The 22,654-nt window shown below is 34.5% G+C and overlaps 1 protein-coding gene across 6 annotated transcripts; it reads right to left on the bottom strand.

Moving 5' to 3' along the window:
* Nucleotides 1–22,327, bottom strand: LOC145556051 (OVARIAN TUMOR DOMAIN-containing deubiquitinating enzyme 3-like). Of its 6 annotated transcripts, none has more exons than XM_081617730.1 (9): nt 22,141–22,326; nt 21,989–22,022; nt 20,277–20,418; nt 20,002–20,089; nt 19,334–19,397; nt 19,014–19,119; nt 18,831–18,906; nt 13,417–13,470; nt 1–221 (listed from the first exon to the last, which is right to left on the bottom strand). In XM_081617730.1, the coding sequence occupies exons 2-9, from the start codon at nt 22,008–22,010 to the stop codon at nt 93–95; spliced, it is 681 nt and encodes a 226-aa protein (XP_081473856.1). In that variant the 5' UTR covers nt 22,011–22,022; nt 22,141–22,326; the 3' UTR covers nt 1–92. The 6 variants fall into 6 exon arrangements, with proteins under 6 accessions (XP_081473856.1, XP_081473855.1, XP_081473860.1 ...); XM_081617729.1 differs by having other exon boundaries at nt 21,989–22,057; nt 22,141–22,325; XM_081617734.1 differs by having other exon boundaries at nt 20,277–20,331; nt 21,989–22,057; nt 22,141–22,325.
* Between the last annotated feature and the right edge of the window lie 327 nt (nt 22,328–22,654).

Below are 22,654 nucleotides of genomic sequence, written 5' to 3'. Positions count from 1 at the left end.
TAATACAAAGATGTTGGGGTTACATTAGGAACACATTATTTTCCATTTCCTTTTCTCTGTTGTCAAACATTGGACAAAATAGAAGATGATAATCAAACAAGGAGATCATAATGGTTCCTTCCGCTGTAAAGTAATCTCACAACATGTCGTGGTTGCTTTTTCTTTACTGCTCCATATTCTGCAATTGGAATGAATCCAGACCCCCACTTGCCACTTTTATGCTACACAAAAATAAACAAGTCATTAGGAAAAACAAAAAAATGAATAATTAAATAAAGTATGGTAAAATTTAACTTTAAAAATCCAATAACTGAAACTGTGCAAGGAATTGTTCGAATTTGTAATAACATTAATAATGTTATTTGAACTAGTAATATGACTATTAATTATGGACCAGATGATTGGAGTTAGTAACTTTTTGTATAAATTTTATTTATGCTCATAAATTTAAGCTTGTTTCTTGAGAATGTGGTTTACGCAGAGAAATTAATCTAGGTAAACAACAAAATTACCATTAGTAATATTGATTTATTGAATTCTTATGTCTTGGGGTAATTTCAACTTTCAAATAATCCAGTTTTGGCAGCTTGTTTTCTCAAATCTATCTTAAGAGACCAGTTTTCAAATTATAAAAAAAATAGTATGCATATGACTTGTAGTTAAGGTTAGATCAAAAAGGAATAACAAGAATTTAAATCATGTCATGAGTAATACAACATCTTTTATATACACATAGGTAAACATAGAAGTAGGTGCACCAAACCGTAATTTTTGCTCATTTAATAAAAACACAATCTATTGGGTGTTGGCACCGCACCAAGGGTTTGTGCGACTACTAAAGATGGGCACAGACAGTGCCGGCACACCGACGGCACGGGCCCGGGACGACTCCGGCACAGTGGCTCACTTGTGGGCCATGGGCCTTGCCGTGAACAAACAATTGAAATCCGGCAGGGGCACGATCATCGGCACGCCGGCACGGCCCATGCCCAATTATATTAAAACTTATTTAATTAAATTTATTTATATAAACTTATTTAATTAATAAATTGATAAGTTTATTTATATAAACTTATTTAATTATGTTTATTTATATAAACTTAATTAAATTAAAGTTGTTCAAAAAAGTTATATTTTAAGAGTAAACACAAATAGAGAGTACTGATGTTTGAAGAAAGTTGCAAGTAAGGTACTGAAGTTAGAGAAGTTGCAGTTAGAGTACTCAACCCTTAATCAACCTACTACAACAGGTTACCATTTGCAAAAAAAAAGGAAAAATTAAATTAATGACACATTTATCAAAAGATACTAATGTTTGGAGAGTTTTAACATTTGACTGTTACAAAAGTTACAGAAAAAAAATTATTACTTCATATATATATATATATATATATATATACATTACCCTCACTCCTCACTCCTCATTTCTCACTCCTCATATGCATAACACCACCCATATCAGCAACCACGAAACCACCAACCAGCCTTTTGCCACCCACCATCGACAACCAAATCTCTTCCCTAGCCGACCCAACACCCTCCTCTCCGGCGTCGACCCACAACAAAGCCCACGGAAAACACAAATCGAAAAAAAAGAGTGAGCAACAACAGATTATACTCATATATCACTTTCTTCAGGCAATTGATTCAATCTAGAAGTTAATTAAGAAATTTTTGTGCATTTGTCTTTTTTTTGAAAGTGGAAGCAATTGATTCAGTGTGGTACTGCTACTACCTACTAATGAACAACAACCTTCAATCACTTCCGCTAATCACACTATTCATATTCAATACCTTAGCCCTCTAATTTCCAGCCAAAAAACCCCAGATCATTAGTGATAGGTTTATTATGGCAACCATTTTTTTAGGTGATTGGGGGTTAAATTTATTTGGGGTTTAGGCTATTGATATTATGATTTACTTGTGGTTGAGTTTGAGGAATTGATCGATTTAGGTGCTAGCTTTTATTCATGTAGGATTCTATTTTTATATCTCATGGGATTTTAGTTGAATTTATCTATATTTCATGGTGAAGGAAGCAATTATGGTTGCCCTGCCATGGAAGGGAGTAGAGAAAAAGTTTTAGGAAAGGGGATGAGGAAAGAGAATAGACTTTTTATCTATTTTTAATTGCTCCAATTCAGCTTTTTCCTTCATTTTTTAAATTAAAAAAAAAAAAATTAAATTGAGGTAACTGGTTGGAACAGGTAACCACCGGATTTTTTACCTCCAGCCAAGGTTTCGGTACCTTGTTTGCAACTTTAATAACTTGAGTACCTTGTTTGCAACTTTTGCCAAACATTAATACCTTCTATTTGTATTTACTCTATACCATAAACATAAAAAAAATTAAAATAAAATAAAATAATAATAATACTTACATTATTTATATAAACTTCATATGTGAGAATTCATACTTATATGAGAACTGATCTACAATTTAGAACATGTTGGTAAAAATTTAGAACATACGAGTAAAAATTTAGAACATACGAGTAAAAAATTAGAACATGCGACTAAAATTTAAATTTAGAACATATGAATAATAATTTAGAACATATGACTAATAATTTTGAACATGTGTGTGAGCAATAATATAGAACATCTAATTCAAGAATTAGAACATGTGAGTAAAAATTAAAAAAATTTGCTTTATGAAATTTAGAACATATGATTTAAATTTAGAACATCTGATTTAAAATTTAGAACATGTGAATAAAAAATTTAGAACACTTGGTATAAAATATAGAAAATGGGAGTAAAAATATTGAACATATAATTTAAAATATATAACATGTGAGTAAAAATTGGAACATATGCTTTCGAATTTAGAACATATAACTAAAAATCTTAAAACACATGCACGTTTTAAAATTTAGAACATATAAGTTAAAATTTCGGAATAAGTCATTCGAAATTTATAACATCTAACTTAACTAATTTATGGTTTAGAACATGTGAATATTAATTTAGAACATCTGATTTTAATTTAGAACACCAGGGAAAAAGTTTAGAACATCATATTTAAAATTTAGAACATACGAGTAAAAATTTAGAACATAAAAAGTGTTCTCACATAAGAAAAATTCCCATACAAGAAAAATTCTCACGAGAGTCTCCCCATATATATATATATATATATATATATATATATATATATATATATATATATATATATATATATATATATATATATATATATATATATATATTAAAAAAATTACGGGTTGGCCCACAGCCCGGCAAGGCAAGACCCGCCAGGCACGTGGGTTGTGCTGTGCCGTGGGTTGCACGGCCCACCGCGAAGCCGGCACGACACTATGCCCACCTTTAGCGGCTACCTTAATTTTCTCTTCCCTTTTCTTTCTCTCTCCTCTGCTCTCCTCCTTTCACTATACTCGTTCGGTTTTATTTTATTTTGTCATTCATAATTTTGATTAACACCCACAAAATCAATTAATCATCAACCCTAATTGAATGACTTTCAAGTCCTTCAAAAAAAGATAAGGTTGTGTTTGGAAACATGATATTCATTTCAAATGTTGGAATTGAATTTCAGAATTTGAAATTTTGATATTCAATTCCATTATTAGGTGTTTGGGAAACATTAGAATTTCATTTCCAAAATTTAAAATCCTAACTTTTGTTTGGAGATGACTGATATTTTGAATTAAGCAAATAAAATTTTCATTAAAAAAAAACTACATTTACTTAATTAATACTCATGATAGATAATTAATTAAATTAAACAAGCAGAAAAATATGAAAATAAATTAGCTAATCAAATTATAAACATTTAACTATAAATTGGAGGAATTTATACTCAGTAATTAAAAATTTAATCGAAAAAACTGAAAATTAAGTGACAATTTCGACCAAAAATTTGTGTATTAATCGATATTATCCGGAAATTAAGATGATTCAGTGGGGGCCAAGAGAAAGCTCTTATGTCGTTTCAATGGAGGAGAAAGAAAGCTCACATGCCGTTTCAATGGAGGAGAGAGAGACCTTACACGCCGCTTCAATGGAGGAGAGAGAAAGCTCATACGTCACTTCAATGGAGGACAGAGAAAAGCTCAGACGCAACCTTAATGGAGAATTGAGAGTACACTTACACAAAGAAGACAAATTAAAGCTCACTAGTTGCTCTAATGGAGAATTTGAGTACGAAAAAACACATCAATCTTCAATGAAGTAAAGAGCTCACAAAATGCTTCAATGGAGGAGAGAGAAATCAAGGTGAGGAGAGAGAAAATCAGAAAAGGGGAAATCAGGTCTATCCTTAGGTGAGAGAGTCGGTTTTTAAATTTTTTTTATTTTTTTTTATATATAATATAAGTAAGAATTTGAAATGATAGGCTTTGGGATGGAATTTGAAATTTTGATAAAATGGGTATAATTCTTTAAGGGCTGGATTTCAACCAAATGCAAATTCAAATTTTAACATTACCCGAACATGTTTTTTGTTTTTTGGCCCAAATCCAGCATTTCAAATGAAATGCTTGGAACCAAACAGGCCATAAATGATTTTCAATTCCTTAAAAAAAAAATGGCAATCTTATGGTGGTTGTTGTTGGCAGGGGATGGTGGTTAAGATGCGGGTTAAGATGCGGCTGGTGGTTGCTAAGTGGGGTAGTGGAGAATTAGAGGCGAGTGCGGCTGGTGGAGGATCGATTGGTGGTGCGGTGCTCGGTTGCGATGACGATGAAGATGACAATGGTGGATGAAGACAACAATGGTAGATCTAAAATAGTGGCTGGTACGGTGGAGTGAGGCAGGGGAATTGGAGGTTCGATTGTTGGTGGTCGTGGTTTGCTCCTGGTGGAGTTGTGATTGGGCGAGAATGGAGGAAGAGAGCGAAAGAGGTGCGATGAAAGTGGTGGTGATGGTGGTGGTGGGTACGTTGGGAAGTTGTCTAATTTTAACAAGTGGTGATGATGATGACATTATGACGATGATGATATGATATGGTTGACTTGGTGAGGATTTGTGATGGGTTTATTTGTTTGTTAGATAAAAATACATTTGTTAATCATATAAGATACAAAGTAACAAATAGTCACTCCGTTTTAAATACTTGCTCAACTTTTCTTTTTCGGCCGTTTTTAAATACTTGCTCCATTTTCTTTTATGGAAAGGTTTTACAATATTTAATTCATTTCTCACACTTAGTGGACCCAACATAATACTCTCTCTCCTCCTATTCATCCACCACTTTTACTTTTTACATTTTTTAATTTTCTCAGCTACCTCACTACCTCCATATTTTATTGCTTTCTCCAATTTCTCCCAAAACTTCGCGTATGGAGAAATGGAGCAAGTATTTAAAAACGGAGGGAGTAACGCATATCTATCAGTTAATGTATGTTACTCCCTCCGTTTTTAAATACTAGCTCCATTTCTCCATACGCGGAGTTTTAGGAGAATTGAAAAAAGTATTAAAATATAAAGGTAGTGGGGTAGTTGAGAAAAAAAAATTTGTAAAAAGCAATAGTGTAAGAATGGGAGGAGAGAGAGTATTATATTGGGTCCATTAAGTGTGATAAATGAATTAAATATTGTAAAAGCTTTCCAAAAAAGGAAATGAAGCAAGTATTTAAAAACGGCCGGAAAAGGAAAGTGGAGCAAGTATTTAAAAACAGAGGAAGTATCAGCTAACAAAAGGTAAAAATCAGCCCAGAACAAACTTATCGGTCAACAAAAGAATGAAAAGATACATATCAGTCAACAAATGGTACAAATCAGCTAAGATAAGAAACATATAAGGCAACAAAGAAAGTGTATCAGCAACAAAAGGAACTATAAGCCAACAAAAAATATATATCTGCCAACATGCCAACAAAGGATGCATATAAGCCAACACAAGGAGCATACTCCGTATAAGCCAACAGAAGGAACATATAAGTCAACAGATTGAACATATTAACCAACAAATGAAGCGTATCAGCCAACAAGATAAGCCGACAAAATAAACATATCAGTAACAAAATGAAATATATCATCCAACAATTAAAATATGTATATCAGCTAACAAAATAAATACATTAGCCTACTATATATATATATATATATATATATATATATATATATATATATATATATATATATATATATATATATATATATATATATATATATAGTCAACCCAAAAATCATATAAGCTAACAAATGAAACATATCAGCCAACACATGAAACATATCAGCCAACGAGTAAAATATATCAGCTAATTCTCCCACACCAAACAATTCATGTGTCAGTAATACTTTCTCTAATAAAAAATACACCTCTTTAACTTTTGCTACCCATCCAAATTTTTTAAAAAAAATTTTACTACCACCTAAAAAAAACATAAGTTTGTTACCATTTATCAGAATTGGTGACTATTTCTATTAGTGGGGCCCAACCACCGTAGCAGCCACCCTCCTTGCCACCTTCCAGCCACCCCTCCCTCCTCAGCTCTCACTTCCAATCCCTCCTCCTCCCCTCTCCCCGTACCAACTATTAGCGCCCAAACAATCCCCGGTGCCGGCAACCCTTCCACCACCTTCCTTCACTCTTCAATCTCATTGCCACCGTCCACACAACCCCAGCACAGCAGCCACAACACATCAACCTCACCACAATCACCTTGCCACCACCACTCCAATCACACTGTTAACAGCCGACGACAACATCACCAATCGAACCCACCTCCACACAAGCAGCTGCACAACAATAGCATAAATTACCAAACTAAGCAACCGTCGAACGACAGCATCGAAAATCCCAAATCGAGCAACTTGAAATAGCATAACAACCCCGTTAAACCCTCTTCTCCATAATTGTAGCTTCCCTCAAAACCCCATTAAATCCTTTATCCAAACCCTTAATCCTCCATTCCTCCAACAAATTCCTCTGTTTTCTACAACCTAATTCACCCTTTTTCAATTGAGGCCAATTAGAGGATTGCAGGGATTGTAAAGTGTTTGGCTAGTAGTGTCTGGGATTTTATTTAATTTTAAGTTTTTTAAAAGTTTTTTCTTTTTAAATAAATATTTAATGTAAATTTTAGATTGGTAACAAAAATCAAAACATTTCCTAAAAAAAAAAAAAAAGTCAAAACATGATATTTTGATAGTAGCAAAATTTAAAATTTCCTTTATAAAATGAACAAAAAAAAAAGTAAAATGACTAGAAAATATTCTTAGTCGCAATTTGCATTTGGGTGTACATTAATTTTAGATTAACTACACCTGGCACTATACCTACAAATCTAGGATTGAATTTGGAAACTGAAATGCTAAGCGACCAAGGTCCAATTTGATTTTCCCCCCACCACTCAAGTATATAAATAAATGAATAAATAAAACTCTTAATATAATTACTTCACATTTAATATATAATTTAGGAGTAAGTTAATGAGGTTTCTCCAAACCCCTAATCCTCAATTCTCATGTACTTCTTTTTTTCCACTATCCTTCAAATAACTTCAACATTTTTTAAAAATAAAAACAATAATAAATCTTCAAATAACTTCCACTATTACCATTTTTACTAATAACACACATACTATGCATTTTACTCAAAAAAAAAAAAAAAAATTTGTAAAACAAAAAATTACCTATTTTAATATATCAACTAATAATTTGGTTTTTAAAATCTCCCGTCCCCAACATTACAAGGAATTTATATTAATTTTGCACATATATAATTTAACAGTAAATTAATGAGGCTTCTCTAATCCTCAATCCTCAATTCTCATGCCTTTTTTTTACACTATCCTTCGGATAACTTTCACTTTAAAAAAAAAAAAATAATAAAAACAACGGTTATTTCACCAAATGCCACTGAGCACTTTAAAAATTCACCAAATGCCGTCGGACTTTTTAAAATTCACCAAATGCCACCGAGTTTTTAAAAAATTCACCGAGTGCCATTAATGACTAACGGTGGTTAACTCCGTTAGTCATTAAGGCTAATTATGCCACGCGGTGGCTTATGATTGGTTGCTTATTAAATTAGTAAATTAATTACTTAATAAAAAACTTTAAAAAAAAAAAAAAAAAAAAAACACTGCCCACCATGACCCAGCCCGACCATCGTCTATCACTGCCACCACCGTATCCCCGGCTCCAACCAGACCCCACCGCGACGGCGACCCAGTCCTGAACAACCACGCTGCCAGCGACCCAGCGTAGCCAGCCCGCACCGACAACACACCCAGCCGATACGCAAACTCTCCTTCTCCCTCGAAAATCCCTCCCCTCACCACCGCCGACGACCAAAGCCCCCCTCCCCACGCCGGAGAACCCAAATCAGTTCATCCCCTCCGAGCTCCACCCTTTCAACCACCACACCGGAACCCTAAATTAAAATCCCCAAAAATCGAAATCTAGGGTTTCGACACCTTAAACCCCAATATCGGTTTCCCTAAATCCGTAACCCCCTCCACTCCATCCCTCCCTGCTCTGACGAACGCAAACCACCCCTTTCCCTCCCATCTCCACCCCCTGAACCACCTCGCTTAAAATCGAAAACCCGATTTAGGAGACTTTGTTTTGGGGGTTTTATTAGGGTGTCAGGGATGGTTGTGTTAGGGGGGGAGTGGATGCAAATGGTAGGGGGCATAGGGTCAAGGGGAAGGGTGGCCGCCGACGATGTTGGTCGCCGGTGGGGGTGGAGGCAAGGGGTTGGGCTGGCGTAGGGGCGGTGGAGCGGTGGGAAGAGTGGCTGGGATTCGTTTTTTTTTTATTATTATTTTTTTGATAAATAAAATAATAATAAAAGGAACCAATCATAAGCCACCACGTAGCATAATTAGCCTCAATGACTGACGGAGTTACTGCCGTTAGTCATTAATGGCACTCGGTGAAATTTTTAAGAACTCGGTGGCATTTGGTGAATTCTGAAAAGTCCTATGGCATTTGGTGAATTTTTAAAGTACTCAATGGCATTTGGTGAAATAGCCGTAAAAACAATAATAAGTCTATGAATAACTTCCACTATTACTTTTTTTACTTTTTCTTTTTTTTTTTTGACGAAAAAAAAAAAGTAATAGTAGAAGTTATTCATAGACTTATTATTTTTTTTACTAATAACACATACTATGCATTTTACTCAAAAAAAAATGAAAAACAAAAAATTACCTATTTTAATATATCAACTAATAATTTGGTTTTTAAAAACCCCAGACCCCAAAATTACAAGGAATTTATATTAATTTTGTACATTTTTTCCTAAATTTTCCACATAACACTTGAAAATTAATCTTAAAATTATACGTTCTTCATTTAAACAAAACAAGAAAATTACCTATTTTTAATATATCAACCAATAAATTTGGTTTTAAAAAACCCTAGTCCCCAAAATTTCAAGGAATCTATATTAATTTTGCACATTTTTTTCCTAACTTTTCCGCATTTCACTTGATAATCAATCTTAAAATTATATGTACTTCATTTAAAATAAAAAATTCAACCACCATATGATCCACTATTTTTCCATTAAAAAATTAACAATTGTTTTCTTTTTAACCACACCTTTTTATTAATTCAATAATTATCAAAATCAAAATAGCACGATTTATGTGATTATGTCTAGCTAGCCACACCGTGTGACCGACTGACACACACAAAACACTAACCAGGTAACCCTGTCGGAGTAACTTCTGACCGAATAACCCCTGCCCAACTAAGTAACCCTTACTAATGTAGACACTCAAATGTGTCTCCCCAAAACCAAACCCAGTGATGAATACCTTTCATGTAATTTGATTATCGAACAAAGCGAAAGTGTGAAAAGTTAAGTGATGAGGGTGTTTTTATTAAAATATCTCTTCTTTCTGTTTTTGAAAATATTTCTTTTCTTACCTTATTTATGAAAAACGTGCATTCCAGTTTAGTTTGGTCCATGATAAGGGTCCAATAATTAGTTGGATAGGGCTTGAAAAGACCTTTCCAACGATATATTATAAGCCCAATTCCGATGAATAATAAGGAAGTTATGGTCAAAATACTAAACTGGGCCCGATTTGGATTTTATATACGGCCCAATGATCTAGAGGATCATTCCTAAAGCTATTAGGATTGATTATAGTATTCTAGAATGGAGTTAGGATTGATAATTATGTTTAAAAGAGTTTGAAATTGAATAAAACTAATCTTTTTAAGAATCCTTGTTTTGTACGAAGTGGAATGTATTCAGATTTTATTTTCGTGCCTCATAATCTTTATCAAAATTTTATATGGTTGGATAGATCTTGAAATTATCTTTCCAATGATATATTATAATATTAAATCTGAGCTATAACGAAAAAGATATGAATGAAATATGAAACTCTTTCCAAAACTGACACTCTTCCACTATTACGGCCACATCTTTTTATCTACAAAAGATTTTAATCTGATTCCAATTGGGTTGGAAAATAGACTTCAAGAGCTTTCCAATGACATATTACATGACTTATTTGGACTTCTGGATCAAAAGATATAATAAAAACAAAATCCGCAAAAACTGTTTTCCAGCGTCTAACGACAGGACCAGGGCGCCCTGGCGCTAGTGTCCGGCGTTTGGCGACACGCGCGTGTTTAGCGCTGCGGTCGTGTTTTATTCTTTTCGAAACTCTGATTCGTTTTTTATCACATCCGACTGATTTTCTCTATAAATAGCCTCCTAAAACCTCTGTTTTCAATCATCAAATTCCATCAATTCTTCTCATCAACTCTCATCAAGAATTTCTTGATTTTCTCTCTTTTTCTAAACTAGTCCTTTTACAAACACAATTCCTCATACATTAGCACTAGACACACCTAACATAATTCGAAGGTGCTTTCGTCTTAAACGTGAAAGGTTTGATAATTTCTGAGGGTTTGGTCTCAAATCTCTATTTCAATTATTTAATTTAATTGTTTGATTATTATTTTCCTTGAAGTTACTAACGCGTGTATTTTGTTATTAGAAAGAGATACGAGACATCCAAGTAAGTGTTTTAATTGATTTATTGATTTTATGGTTCTTAGAAATCATGTCTAGGTTGTTATTATGATTCCTAATGTCATGTTAGGACGTTTTGATCTTCCTAGTATCATGTTTAGGGTAACAACTATAATTTTTAATATCAAATATGACAATTGTGATTCCTGTGATGCTTTCTATTTCTTTCCTAATATTCATATTAGGGTTAAAGCTTTGATTTTTGATGTTTAGTGACATGCTAGGGTTTGTTATTGATCTTGTTAGTATCATGCCTAGGATCTTGCTATTATTATGCTTAACATGATTTATGGTTATATTTACATGATTATGATTATTTTAATTATTATTATTATTATGATTATTACGTTGCTTGATATATTGTTATTGCTTGATCACGCCTTTTATGCATGTTTAAAGGGAATTGGTACTTGTAATCACGCTTAATAAGATAATTAATAATCTTGTTTATGGTTAATTTGATTATAATTCAAGTGATCGCCATTAATAGATTTATTTGTGCATTAATATTCAACCAATATAGATGAAACAGGTTTAAGGTAAACCTATTGATTGCATGTTAGTCAGAAAGCGCACATGAATACGATCAGAAATAAAGTAGAGGTCTATTATTAGGGCAGGTTCAATCTCTTTCAGGTTGGATTTGTACCTTCATCCCCGAACTACCAGTCATGGTTCCACACTTATTGGAGTCGACGATCTCATGGATCGTTAAGGAGTGTAACCTTCACCTTGTGAACGATTTACAAGTTCCTAAAACTTGTTGGCGACTCTTTTGTTTTATCTTCTTTCCCTTTGGACGTCACCGTACTTTAGTGTATGATCGCAGTGGGGTTCAAGCTAGGGATATTGCTTGAAATATTCCCTACAACTAAATAACTGACCGAATATCCATTGACTGATTAACCCCTAATTGACCGATCAAGTAACCCCCTATTGACCGAATAACCCTTGAGCGAGTAACCCCTAACAAAGTAACCTCTGACACCCTCGATTGAGTGACCCCTTACCGAGTAACCCTTGAGTAACTTATGAACCCCAGAACAAATAACCTGGCCACACGGTGTGACCAGGCACACATATGAAACACTATGTGAAACAAAAAAATGTATACATAATGTTTACTACCCATCCCAATAATTTCTTTTTTTTTCCCTTCGCATATAATATAATCCAGGCATTAGCATAAATATGCACATTGACTCTTATTTCTAAAAAATATTCAATTGGGGCAAACCGCTTGCTAGCAAAAGAACAAAGTAACTCCAATAACAATGACGGGATAACCCTTATAACACTAAGGGTGATTTTTTTTTTTTTTACAATAATTACCTACTCACTACCTTTTTTTATTATTATTATTTAAACTTGTACAAAAAAATAATAACTATCCATCCCACTAATATTTAGTTATTTATTTATTTTAAATTTTCTAAGTGACTACTACTAACATTTCACCTTTTTTTTTAGAAAAATTGGCCGCAACAACACCAACTATGACAAAGGTGCGTATATCAGCACAACCTTTCAAGGGTGCACTCAACAACACAAATTATGCACTTGGGTGCACATAACAACGTAAATTATTGGCAAAATGCTCAAATGAAAAAAATATATAAAAGGTAAGACTAATTTAGTCACACATGATGGAAAATCATATAAGTTTAAATAATGTTTAAACAATTATATATAAAATAATAGAGATTTCACTTTTTCCATGGAACCTTAGTTCATTAGTGTTATTTATGTTAATATGTACACCCAATTACATAGTTTGTGTTGTAGACGCACCCTTAAAAGGTTGTGCTGCTACACGCACCTTCGTCATAGTTGGTGTTGTTGCAACCAATTTTTCCTCTCAGTACCTACATTTTTTTTCAAGTCAGGTTAGTATGTCTGGCCATTCCGCCATTGATGGTCGCTTCACTCAGTTGCACCTCCTAGTATAAGGTAATTAATCCAAATAATATGGCTTTCGATGATGAACAAATGAGATTACCTTACAAATGTGGATTAGTAAAATAAAAAAAAATGGGGTTACTCTCTTAATAAACAAGTGGATTTATTTTTGAAAAAATTGATTTTAATGATCCCACCTTTGGCCAATTCGCTGCTAATAAACTCACATTTTGATTATTTATCTAATAATCCCATCTTTATGTTGTATTCTCTTCTAGTGGTCCCTTGTGACCGATAACACGTATATTAGGTAAATTTTAAGAAAAAAAGGGTAAAAGGTGGGCTTGTTCACAAAATATCCAAAGGTGGGCTCGTTTTGAGCAGGTTGAGAAAAAGTGGGATTACTTCTTTCAATTTTTCCTTTCAAAAATACTAAAGCACCCCTAAAAAGTCTATTGCTATAAGGCAGAAAGCAGAAATCTTCACTATACAACATAATATAGATAAAAAAATAAATAAACTGTTTCTCCAACTAGAATACTAACCTCTGTTTCTGGTATATACACAATGATCCGCTTATTACACAACTTTGACAACACCTGCACAGAAACAAGTCACCGGCAACATAAGATGCATGTCAATCATAATTTTTAGTCTTTGAAGACATCAGGCATATGCAGAATATCAGCAAGAAACAGCAAGCATCCACAATGAGGACAAGTAGCCAGATCCGAATCTGGTAAAAGATCCACTTGAGTGTTGTAAAATGAATGAACAGCACTCGGGCAACAAAGGTCCTACAGCCTTAGATTTAGGTGTAAACAAATACATGTAATTAAAATTTTCTTTCACAGGCAGGAAGGCTAAAGTTAATTAACTCAGTTCTATGCTCTCTAGCAGCATATGTATTCTCAGCTTTCAAATGTCCAATGAGCATCTATACTATAACTAAATTAATCACCGGAGTTCTCCTAAAATTAAATGTGGTTGCATCCACAGTAAAAAATTTCGCGCCAAAAACTATTTTTTTTCTTCCCATTTTTCCTTAAAAATAACATGATTAAAAAAAATAGTGAATACAAACTTAGAATTATTTATTTTAAAAAAAATTTCTTGTGAAAACACATCCGAGCATGCCAGGGCCTCAGGCAAGGAATAAAAAAAAAAAAAAAAAAAAGAAAAGAAAAGGTAGTGGCACGTTCTGGTTGACAAAAACAAAGGCGTATACTGGAACAGGAGGAACTGCATTACTAAGCCAAAAGACGAAGGAAGTCTTGGGATTAAGGATGCTAGATGGTTCAACCAGGTGCTCCTAGCTAAATAAGGTTTAAAAATTATTCAAGAAGAGAACTCGCTTCTAAGTGAAGTTTTCAGGACAACGTACAAAATCAATAGGATAAACTTCTTTGACAATTCTTGGGAGAGAAATATGGCAGGTTCTTAGAGGTGGAAGAGCATTAAAAGGGAAATCCAGTTTTTAAATTCGGGATGCTTATGGCTAATTGTGGTTGGTTGCCCAGCAAAAATTCACCATCCTTGGGTGAATGGTCATGAGCCACCGCGGAGAATTAAAGATCGATTGGGGGAGGAGTATAATGTCAGGTAACTGATCAATGAAAAGAACACATGGAAGATAAATAGGTGCAAAGAGCTCTACAATGAGAGAACGGTAGTTGAAATACATTCATTCTCATTACCCACGAGGAGTAGGAAATGGTGATCAAACTGTATGAAACGAGGGGAGGAGTGGAGTCTACAGTCTACACAATTAGAACTGGGTATAAAAAGGCTAAAGCCATTGTAAAGAGTGAAGAGGGAGAAGTGGGGAGAAAAAGAGACAAAAAAAGCTGAAAAAGGAAGGATCAGCCTAGTAAGATACTCCTTCTCTGGAAAGTTTTGAACAAGGCCAAACCAATTGGAAGTGAGCTTAAAATAAGAGGAATAAATATAGAAGCAAGTGATGTGCTGTGAAGATGAGTCAAATAATCCAAAGTACCAGGAAACACCACTGTGATTTTGCAAGACACCTCTGGAAGAGTGGACTTGTGACAGATTGGAAATAACAGGTCGACTTAGTTGCAGAAGGAGCCTGATAACAACAATATTGGCACAGACTACTCTTCAGCACCCCCAAGGCTGCACTGGGCCAGGAACAGGATAGTCAACCAAGGTATAGATCAAAACCTTGCAAATCTTTCGATGGAGATAAACATCATAGCAAGGGCAGAGGAAATTAACAGAGAGATCAACCATCGATTAATAAAGCAATGGGGCGACAAACATACCATCTCAAGAGACCCAGAGGGTAATGCCGTTCCAAATGTCTTTGTTAAAGGAAAAAGCTAGTACAAAAGTCGAAGAAAAAGAGCAGAAAACAATGAACTCAAGGCAGAGATGAGAGAATGAAGAGAAGTACGAACTGATCCAGGGTGAAGAACAGTGCGCAAGAACAAACATCTCTTGTGCAGGAGTCTGGAAGATGATGAATCGAGGAACAGTAGCATGCATGATGATGACTGAACCAGGAATTATTTGGCAAGGAGAAAAGGAAGTCCTTAGTACGAGCAAGGAACCTTGGTTAAAGCACTTCAGTATACCATAGCAAAAGCTCAGAAGAGGAAAAAGTTGCACATTAATATCATCACAATAGACAGGAGAAAAGCTGGCTAACTGTGGAAGGAGATGGGCCGATTGACTGCAGAAATCCATTACTTGAAATCAAGCAACAATTATACAGTATACATGCTCCACTGTGTTAGCTTAGTCATTAATATAATTTTGCATCACATGGAAGGCTAGAGAAAGCAGTTAGGAAAAAGAGGGGGGGGGGGGGGGGGGGGACAGATTCGCTTTGTATTTCTGTCAAAAATAAATAAATAAAGAAAAAGAAAAGCATCGGAGTATCCTATTGAAATAATATAACACTGTGAATCAAAATTATCAGTAAAAACCTAGAAATCATGTTATTTCAACTGTTTAAGATACTGATTTCAACTGTGATAACCATTTGTGCATTATATCTAAGTGTCTCATCCCTTGGGGCATGTTTCATGAGCAAACTTCACAGTAGGAGCTACAAAATGGATCCAAGTGCCAAATGGTTAGTTGGAGTAAAAAGACGTTAGACATTATGACAAGGGAAATTTTCGTCCAGAAAGTTCTCCCTTTTAAGTTTACCTGTATAAAATTTAAGTTGGTGCATCAAGGTAATCAACAACTTCTTACTGGTCAGGCGTCAGGCTAACTCTAACTCTGCCTTAAAGAAGAAAGTGATTGCTAGCCTACCCTACAACTCATCTAATCATTCATACCCCCACCCATAAAAATTCATCATCAGCATCCCCTGCTTGGTCCACACTAGCCTATCTTGGCAAAATGTACCACCTGCTTTATTGTTTTAGTTGCTACTCTTCTTGTCATGGCCAAAGCACCTACACCTACACCTCACCAAGCTTCAACCCCATAAGGAGATAAGGATAATTTGAAAGGTAGGTATCAACTAGAGGAGGAGGTACAATTTTCTTATCATGTTATTAGCATTACAGGTGGAATTCAACTCCTTGGTGCACCTTGAGCCTTTTTAATTATTACTAGATACAATATTGCTAGTCCCGTCATTTTTCATATTAAGAGACTGGGGCTACTAAATGGGTTAAGTGCTAAACAGGATATAGGCATTTAAAATTTAAGGTAGTACAGGTAAATGAGGAATGGGATCATATTGAAATTGGGACAAGAAGGAAACTATTGGTTTGACCATACCTACATTTTATTTAGATATTCAAGAAAATAATTGGCAGGGTGCAGATTTTGCAATTGTGCCTTCTGCAGACAGTTTGACATGTTATTTCAGGTTCAATTTAGTAAACTTATGCTACATTGTCACCATTCACCAAAACAAGCAATCAAAGTAGATGGGAGGGCCTTCCAAATACATGTAGAGGACAAGACATGCATGTTTACTTCTTCCTCTATTCATTAAAGCATGTGTCATGAAAGTTTTGGCTTGCTAGGTCACACTGACAATTCATATCTTTAGTTATTCTTAAAAATAATACACTAGCAATCTTAAATGATTAATATCAATAAATATTGATGAAAGGAGGATACCTACTCTCTTATTTCTATCCTGCTCATGTATTTTCTTTGCTTCTTCTATTATTTTCTCTTGACTGGTTTGTACAGCCAGTTGTTCTTTTCTTGTATTTGGGTGACCATTCTAGGGATTGGTGTGCTCATGAATATAATGGGGGTCAATGTGATGTACGCAGCTTATGGTTTCCCCACATTATTTACTGCTCTTTCACAGCATTCTTCATATTAAATCTGAATCTGACATTAAATATTTTTAATTTACAATTAAAAACCCACAAAAAATTTAAATTTTGAAAATAATCATTGGAATACATGTAAAAAGATTCCATGTGGTTATGATTTATCTTGTTTATATAAACAAATTGAATTATGTGAATAGTGGAGATGTCAAAATGTTGCACCTAAATATCAATGGAGGAAGTAAAAGAAGGTGCCTCACATCTAAATATTAATGGAGGAAGTATAAGCAAGTTGCCTCACCTTCAAAGCTTTATGAAGACATATAGTTAGTCAACAATCAAAAAGTTGTAATTTTTATGAAGACATATAGTTATTGTCAACAATCAAAAAGTTGTAATTTTTAAATGGGTTATATTATTCAATAATTTCATTTTTTTTTTTTTTTTCATGTGAATTTTTTCAATAGTAGGTTAATAATGCAAATACATTGTATAATATAAGTTAATAATGCAAAGACAATTATACATAGATAATTAACAATTTTATAGCTTTGACATCAAAAGGATACACCAAGCTATGAACCCGATTAAGATACCCAAAGATTTGCAACAAACTAAGGCTTTAACCCTAATCATGGACCCGACCAACCATGCACATACATGCACGTACAAATGAGGCCACACATCTCATTCCAGTTGAATTCTCTCGTCATTGTCAACATAGTGTGATTTAGGTTAAGCAAGGTAGTGGGGGTCATTACAATGATAGCAAGGTCCTAAGTTCCTTTTACCACCAAGTTTGATCTACAAACCTACAAAAAAGTTATAAGATTCATTATTAAGGCTTATGAGTGTAGATTTAAAACTAGATAACAGTGTGTTGTTTGGGAAAGTTACTGTTACAGGCTTACATCATATATTTTCAAAAGAAAGTTTTTGTCTCTTAAGCATGGCATCTATTGTTGACTCTTGCATTCTTGCCTTTCATCACGTCATATACTTGAGTTAGACTTAATTATTGTAAATCGGCCATCTCCTTAATAGATTCAATTATTTGAATTTAAATCCCTAGTTTGTATTGAACTTCTGGAGATGGCTCTATGATGAACATATTTTTTTGTAAACTTAAATCCCTTTATTAAACTGTTGCACATCCTCCAATTTCATTGTTTCAAACTGCCAAAAAAATCAATTACTAGGTCTCACACTAGCGCTCCAAAGGCTAACTCCAAACTTCCAAAGTATCATCCTTCTATATGATTGTTCATATTGTTCTTTAATTCATGTTTATAAGACACAGATTACTCATTCATTTAATCATATACTAGTATGTTCCTTACTTGATAGTTCTTAAAGTAGGATTTGCTACACTAGTTTTCTTCTATGTATGAGATGGAGGAATCTAGAACAATCATAGGACATATTCATGGTAAACGCAGCCAGACAGGAAGGTAAAGAGGGATATTTGGTTGGTAGGAGACAGATATACTCTAAAAGAAGCTAGAAAGAGAGTAATTTGGTCGATTACCTTTCTTAGACTAGTGTTATAAAGCCATTGTGTACATAAGAACAAGTTCTAGCAACTCTAGTCAAGGACTTGTCAACAGGTTACATCTTATCACAATTGAGTTTATAAACAATTATTTACTACTTGACTCATACATCTATGCTATACTAATATATACCAGGCTTTGGAGAGGACTAACCAGTAGCTCGGACTCTCCACCCCAAAAGTCATGTCGTCCAATACGCTGGCAGTATCTGCAAAGAAGCTTATAAATGAGACCGAAAAGCACATAGCTGAGTTCATTGAGAACCAATACGCTAACTACACAAATTTCATAAGATGCAACCAAATATAAACAAACCGGTGCAAGGGCTCATCAACAGTAATTGCAGTGACTGCCTCCTGATATTGACGCCGTTCATTTTCATTTTCACAAATAACTTCTTTCACTGCAGCTCTTAACTCATCTGTAATAGCAAGTTTCAAGTAATTAGATATAACGAGATGTTTACAAGTTATAAATCAATTGGATTGTAGGAAAATTCTAACTCTTCACCAACCAATTCATTACAACTGGAAAAGATACACACTACATAGGCACTATCTATGTATCTGAAATCGTCAAGCAAGATTAAAAAGGGAAGAAAGAGTGAGAAGGGTAAGAAATAAATAAATAAATACCAGCATTATCTCTTTCTTGTTGTGGTGTAAGAGTTATTCCCTTGTTCCTAGCCATGCCTTTAACCTAATGTCATAATGAATATTATTATTAGTAGAGCAATAACATTCAAAAAAAAAAAAAAAACAAACACACAGGCGCGCACAAAGCTCGATTTTTTAAACCAGTTTCATTATTTCAGTAATACTATAGTACTTGCCAAATCTGTAGACTATCATCCTAGAAAAATTCAAAATAGATATTTGGCTTAATATGGGCACCATATATTAGAATCAATAGCAGGTTAAGGAGCCTTGTACACTACGCCTACATTTAAGATGCATCTTGAGCGCATATATCTGAACAAATACTACCTCAATTTCACATTATATGCAATGATTAGACACTTTCCCTCACACTTTCCGGATACTAGAAAATGAAAAGATTTAGCTAACTATAGTGCAATACCTTCGAAAACCAATGGTATGATAACGCGCTCTACTAAATGAAGGGCTAAACAAAACAAAAATATACGCAACAAAGGATGCAACTCCTCCCTTAACGAAGTTGAAACTTATAAGTTAATAGCAAAGTGTTTATCAAACCTGAACTGTACAAGATTTCAACTACATCATTGTCCTTAATGGGTCTCTCTAAAAAGAAAAAAAACAAACAAACAAGAGATTCTTACGAGTGCTCGAAACATGCAACGGCCATCCCCAGTGACCTTCAGAATTGTGTAACGCTCCACCTTTATGTTTGAGGAAGAAACTCTACTTCTGAAGTTAAATTTATAAGAAAACATATAATTTTAACAAAAATATTTGCCTGACCAAACTCATACTATACAAATGAATTACTACCTTCATTTCATATTATTTGCAACATGACATGAAGTGTGAGCGTAATGTATTTAATCGTTGCAAAAATTTAAAACGAAGGTAGGAGAAGTGGATAAGAACTTACTGCGGAAGTCCGATTCGGGCGAAAAAAAGAGAACTGGTGTTGTTAAGGAATTGAACTGGGTTGGGAGTTGAAATAGAATCAACAGCAGATGATACAAGCTCAAATTTAGCACTACCATTTCTGAGTTTGTCAAGAATGGTGTCTACAATAACAGAATAAAGCAGAAAACTAATGCAAAATCAGAGTCAAATTTCACAATTGAAATTGTAAGGAAAATTTGTCAAAAAAACCATTATAACCCTCTTTTTGTCAGAAAAAACCTTTTAAAAATTTTTTAGCCAAAAGAAACCTATTTCTAAAATTTTTTTGTTGAAAACAACCAAAAACTCTAATTAACCTAATTAGCCCTGGATTAACCCTAATTATCTATTTCATCTTATTTACTTAACTACTAAATCTTATTTAATTATTTAGAAATAATAAATAAATTGATAAATTAAAAAAAAAAAAAAAAAAAAAAAAAAAAAAAAAACTTAAGCCACCCCCAAACCCCATTACCACCTGCCACCCTCCCCCTTCCACCTCCCTTGGTTGCAGCCACCCCCACCCTCACCTCTACCCGCAAACAGAATCCTTACCCCTTGCACCGACAAACCCCCTCCCCGCGCCCCCCCTGCATCACCCTCTTCTTTCCTTGAACCACCACCCATCTCCGACACTGACCAAACCTCCTCTCCTAAGGCTGGCCTACCCAGCCCAACCCTCTCCACCGCGCCGACAGGAGACCCAACCCTCTCCCTTTCACCCATCACGACGACCAGAGACCCAACCCCCTCCCTTTTACTCGCCGTGACCACCCACCCCTTACTACACCCTAACCTGAAAATTCCACCCCTCATTTCCACAACCATAAACAACCCCTCCTTTTTCCACACCCATAAACGGCCTTCCCTTGTCGTTTCAGGGTGTAGGAAATGAAGTGGTGGCCGTTTTGTGGTGGTGGTAGAGAGGGGGGTGGGAGTTTTTGGGGTTAGGGTTTAGTGATTGGTGGGTGGTCGCGGTGGTGGTTCAAAGGAAAAGGAGGAGGTAGGGACTTTGCCGGCGCGGGGGAAGGGGAGGGGTGTGGGGGGTTTTGGTGGCAGGCAGGGGTGGAGGCGGTTGCTACCAGGGGTGGCAGCTGGTGATGGGGTTGGGGGGTGGTTTATGTTTTTTTAATTTATCAATTTATTTTTTATTTTTGATTTTTAATTAATTAATTAAGGTTTAATTGATAATTAGGGGTAATTAGGTTAATTAAAGTTTTTGGTTGTCTTTAACAAAAAAACAGGTTTCTTTTGGCAAAAAAATTTTAATTTAAAAGGTTTTTTCTGACAAAAAGAGTACTATAATAAGTTTTTTCAGACAAATTTTTCAAATTGTAATAACAATTACTCCTTCTGTGTTTTTTTTAAATGACACAGTTTGACCGACACAGAGTTTTAGGAGATTTTATTGACTTTAATAAAATAAGATGTTAGTGGGTAGGTTGGAGGAGTGAGAAATGATAAAGTAAAAGAATGTGAGAGAAAGTGGGGACATAAAAGGAGTGAGAAATGATAAAGTAAGAGATAGTGTGGTGAAAATATATTATTAAAATATAGGTAATTTCTAAAAAATGAAGTGTGTCACTCAAAAAAAACACAGCCGGAAATGGAAAGTGTGTCACTTAAAAAAAACACATAAGGATTACAATAAAACTCAAAAAGAATATTTGAACAAGGCGAAGAATGTACCGTTCGATATTGTGACAGCCATGGATTAACAACACTAAATCAAGTAGAATATCATCAAATCAACTTCAACTGTCAACAAATTCGAATTTCAATATCATACTCAACGATTAAAAATATGATTCGGAACAATGACTTTAAAATGAACAGCAAACCTCCGTCGTTGTGCTACTGTTTTTCCCGCCGTGTTGCAGCCGTCTCAACCTCCGCCTTATTAATTCTCTAAAATTGGTGGCGCCCGTTGCGGAGTGCGACGAGAGCAGTGGTGTAGTGTATGATTAAGAAGATACTCCGGCTTAAAGGATAAGACAGATATAAAAGACTCCAGTTTTAAAAAGACGGTGCATCAAAGTCTTGTTTGGCATTGTTGCAGCTTTTAGTGGTCAAGTAGCGAGTATCTATCAATTAGCATTGGGTAAAGGTTGGCTATTAAAGTAACACTTGATAGCATGAATATTTAGAAAAAGTATCAATTGAAATACTAACTATATCAAGTAATACCCCTAATAATTTATTACTCTATCTATATATTTGGTAAAAAAAAAAAAAGATAATTTGTCAATTACTACCGCAAGTTAATACCACTTTATAAATTACTACCACAAATTAAAAAAGCTGTGAATTACTACCGCAAAATTTTTTAAGATGTTGCGATTACTACCAAACCTC

Source organism: Chenopodium album, chromosome 8, assembly GCF_948465745.1.
Source record: "Chenopodium album chromosome 8, dcCheAlbu1.1, whole genome shotgun sequence".
NCBI classification, from domain to species: Eukaryota; Viridiplantae; Streptophyta; class Magnoliopsida; order Caryophyllales; family Amaranthaceae; genus Chenopodium; species Chenopodium album.
Note: the sequence above shows the minus strand (reverse complement) of the source record. Positions and strands in the feature narration are given on the sequence as shown.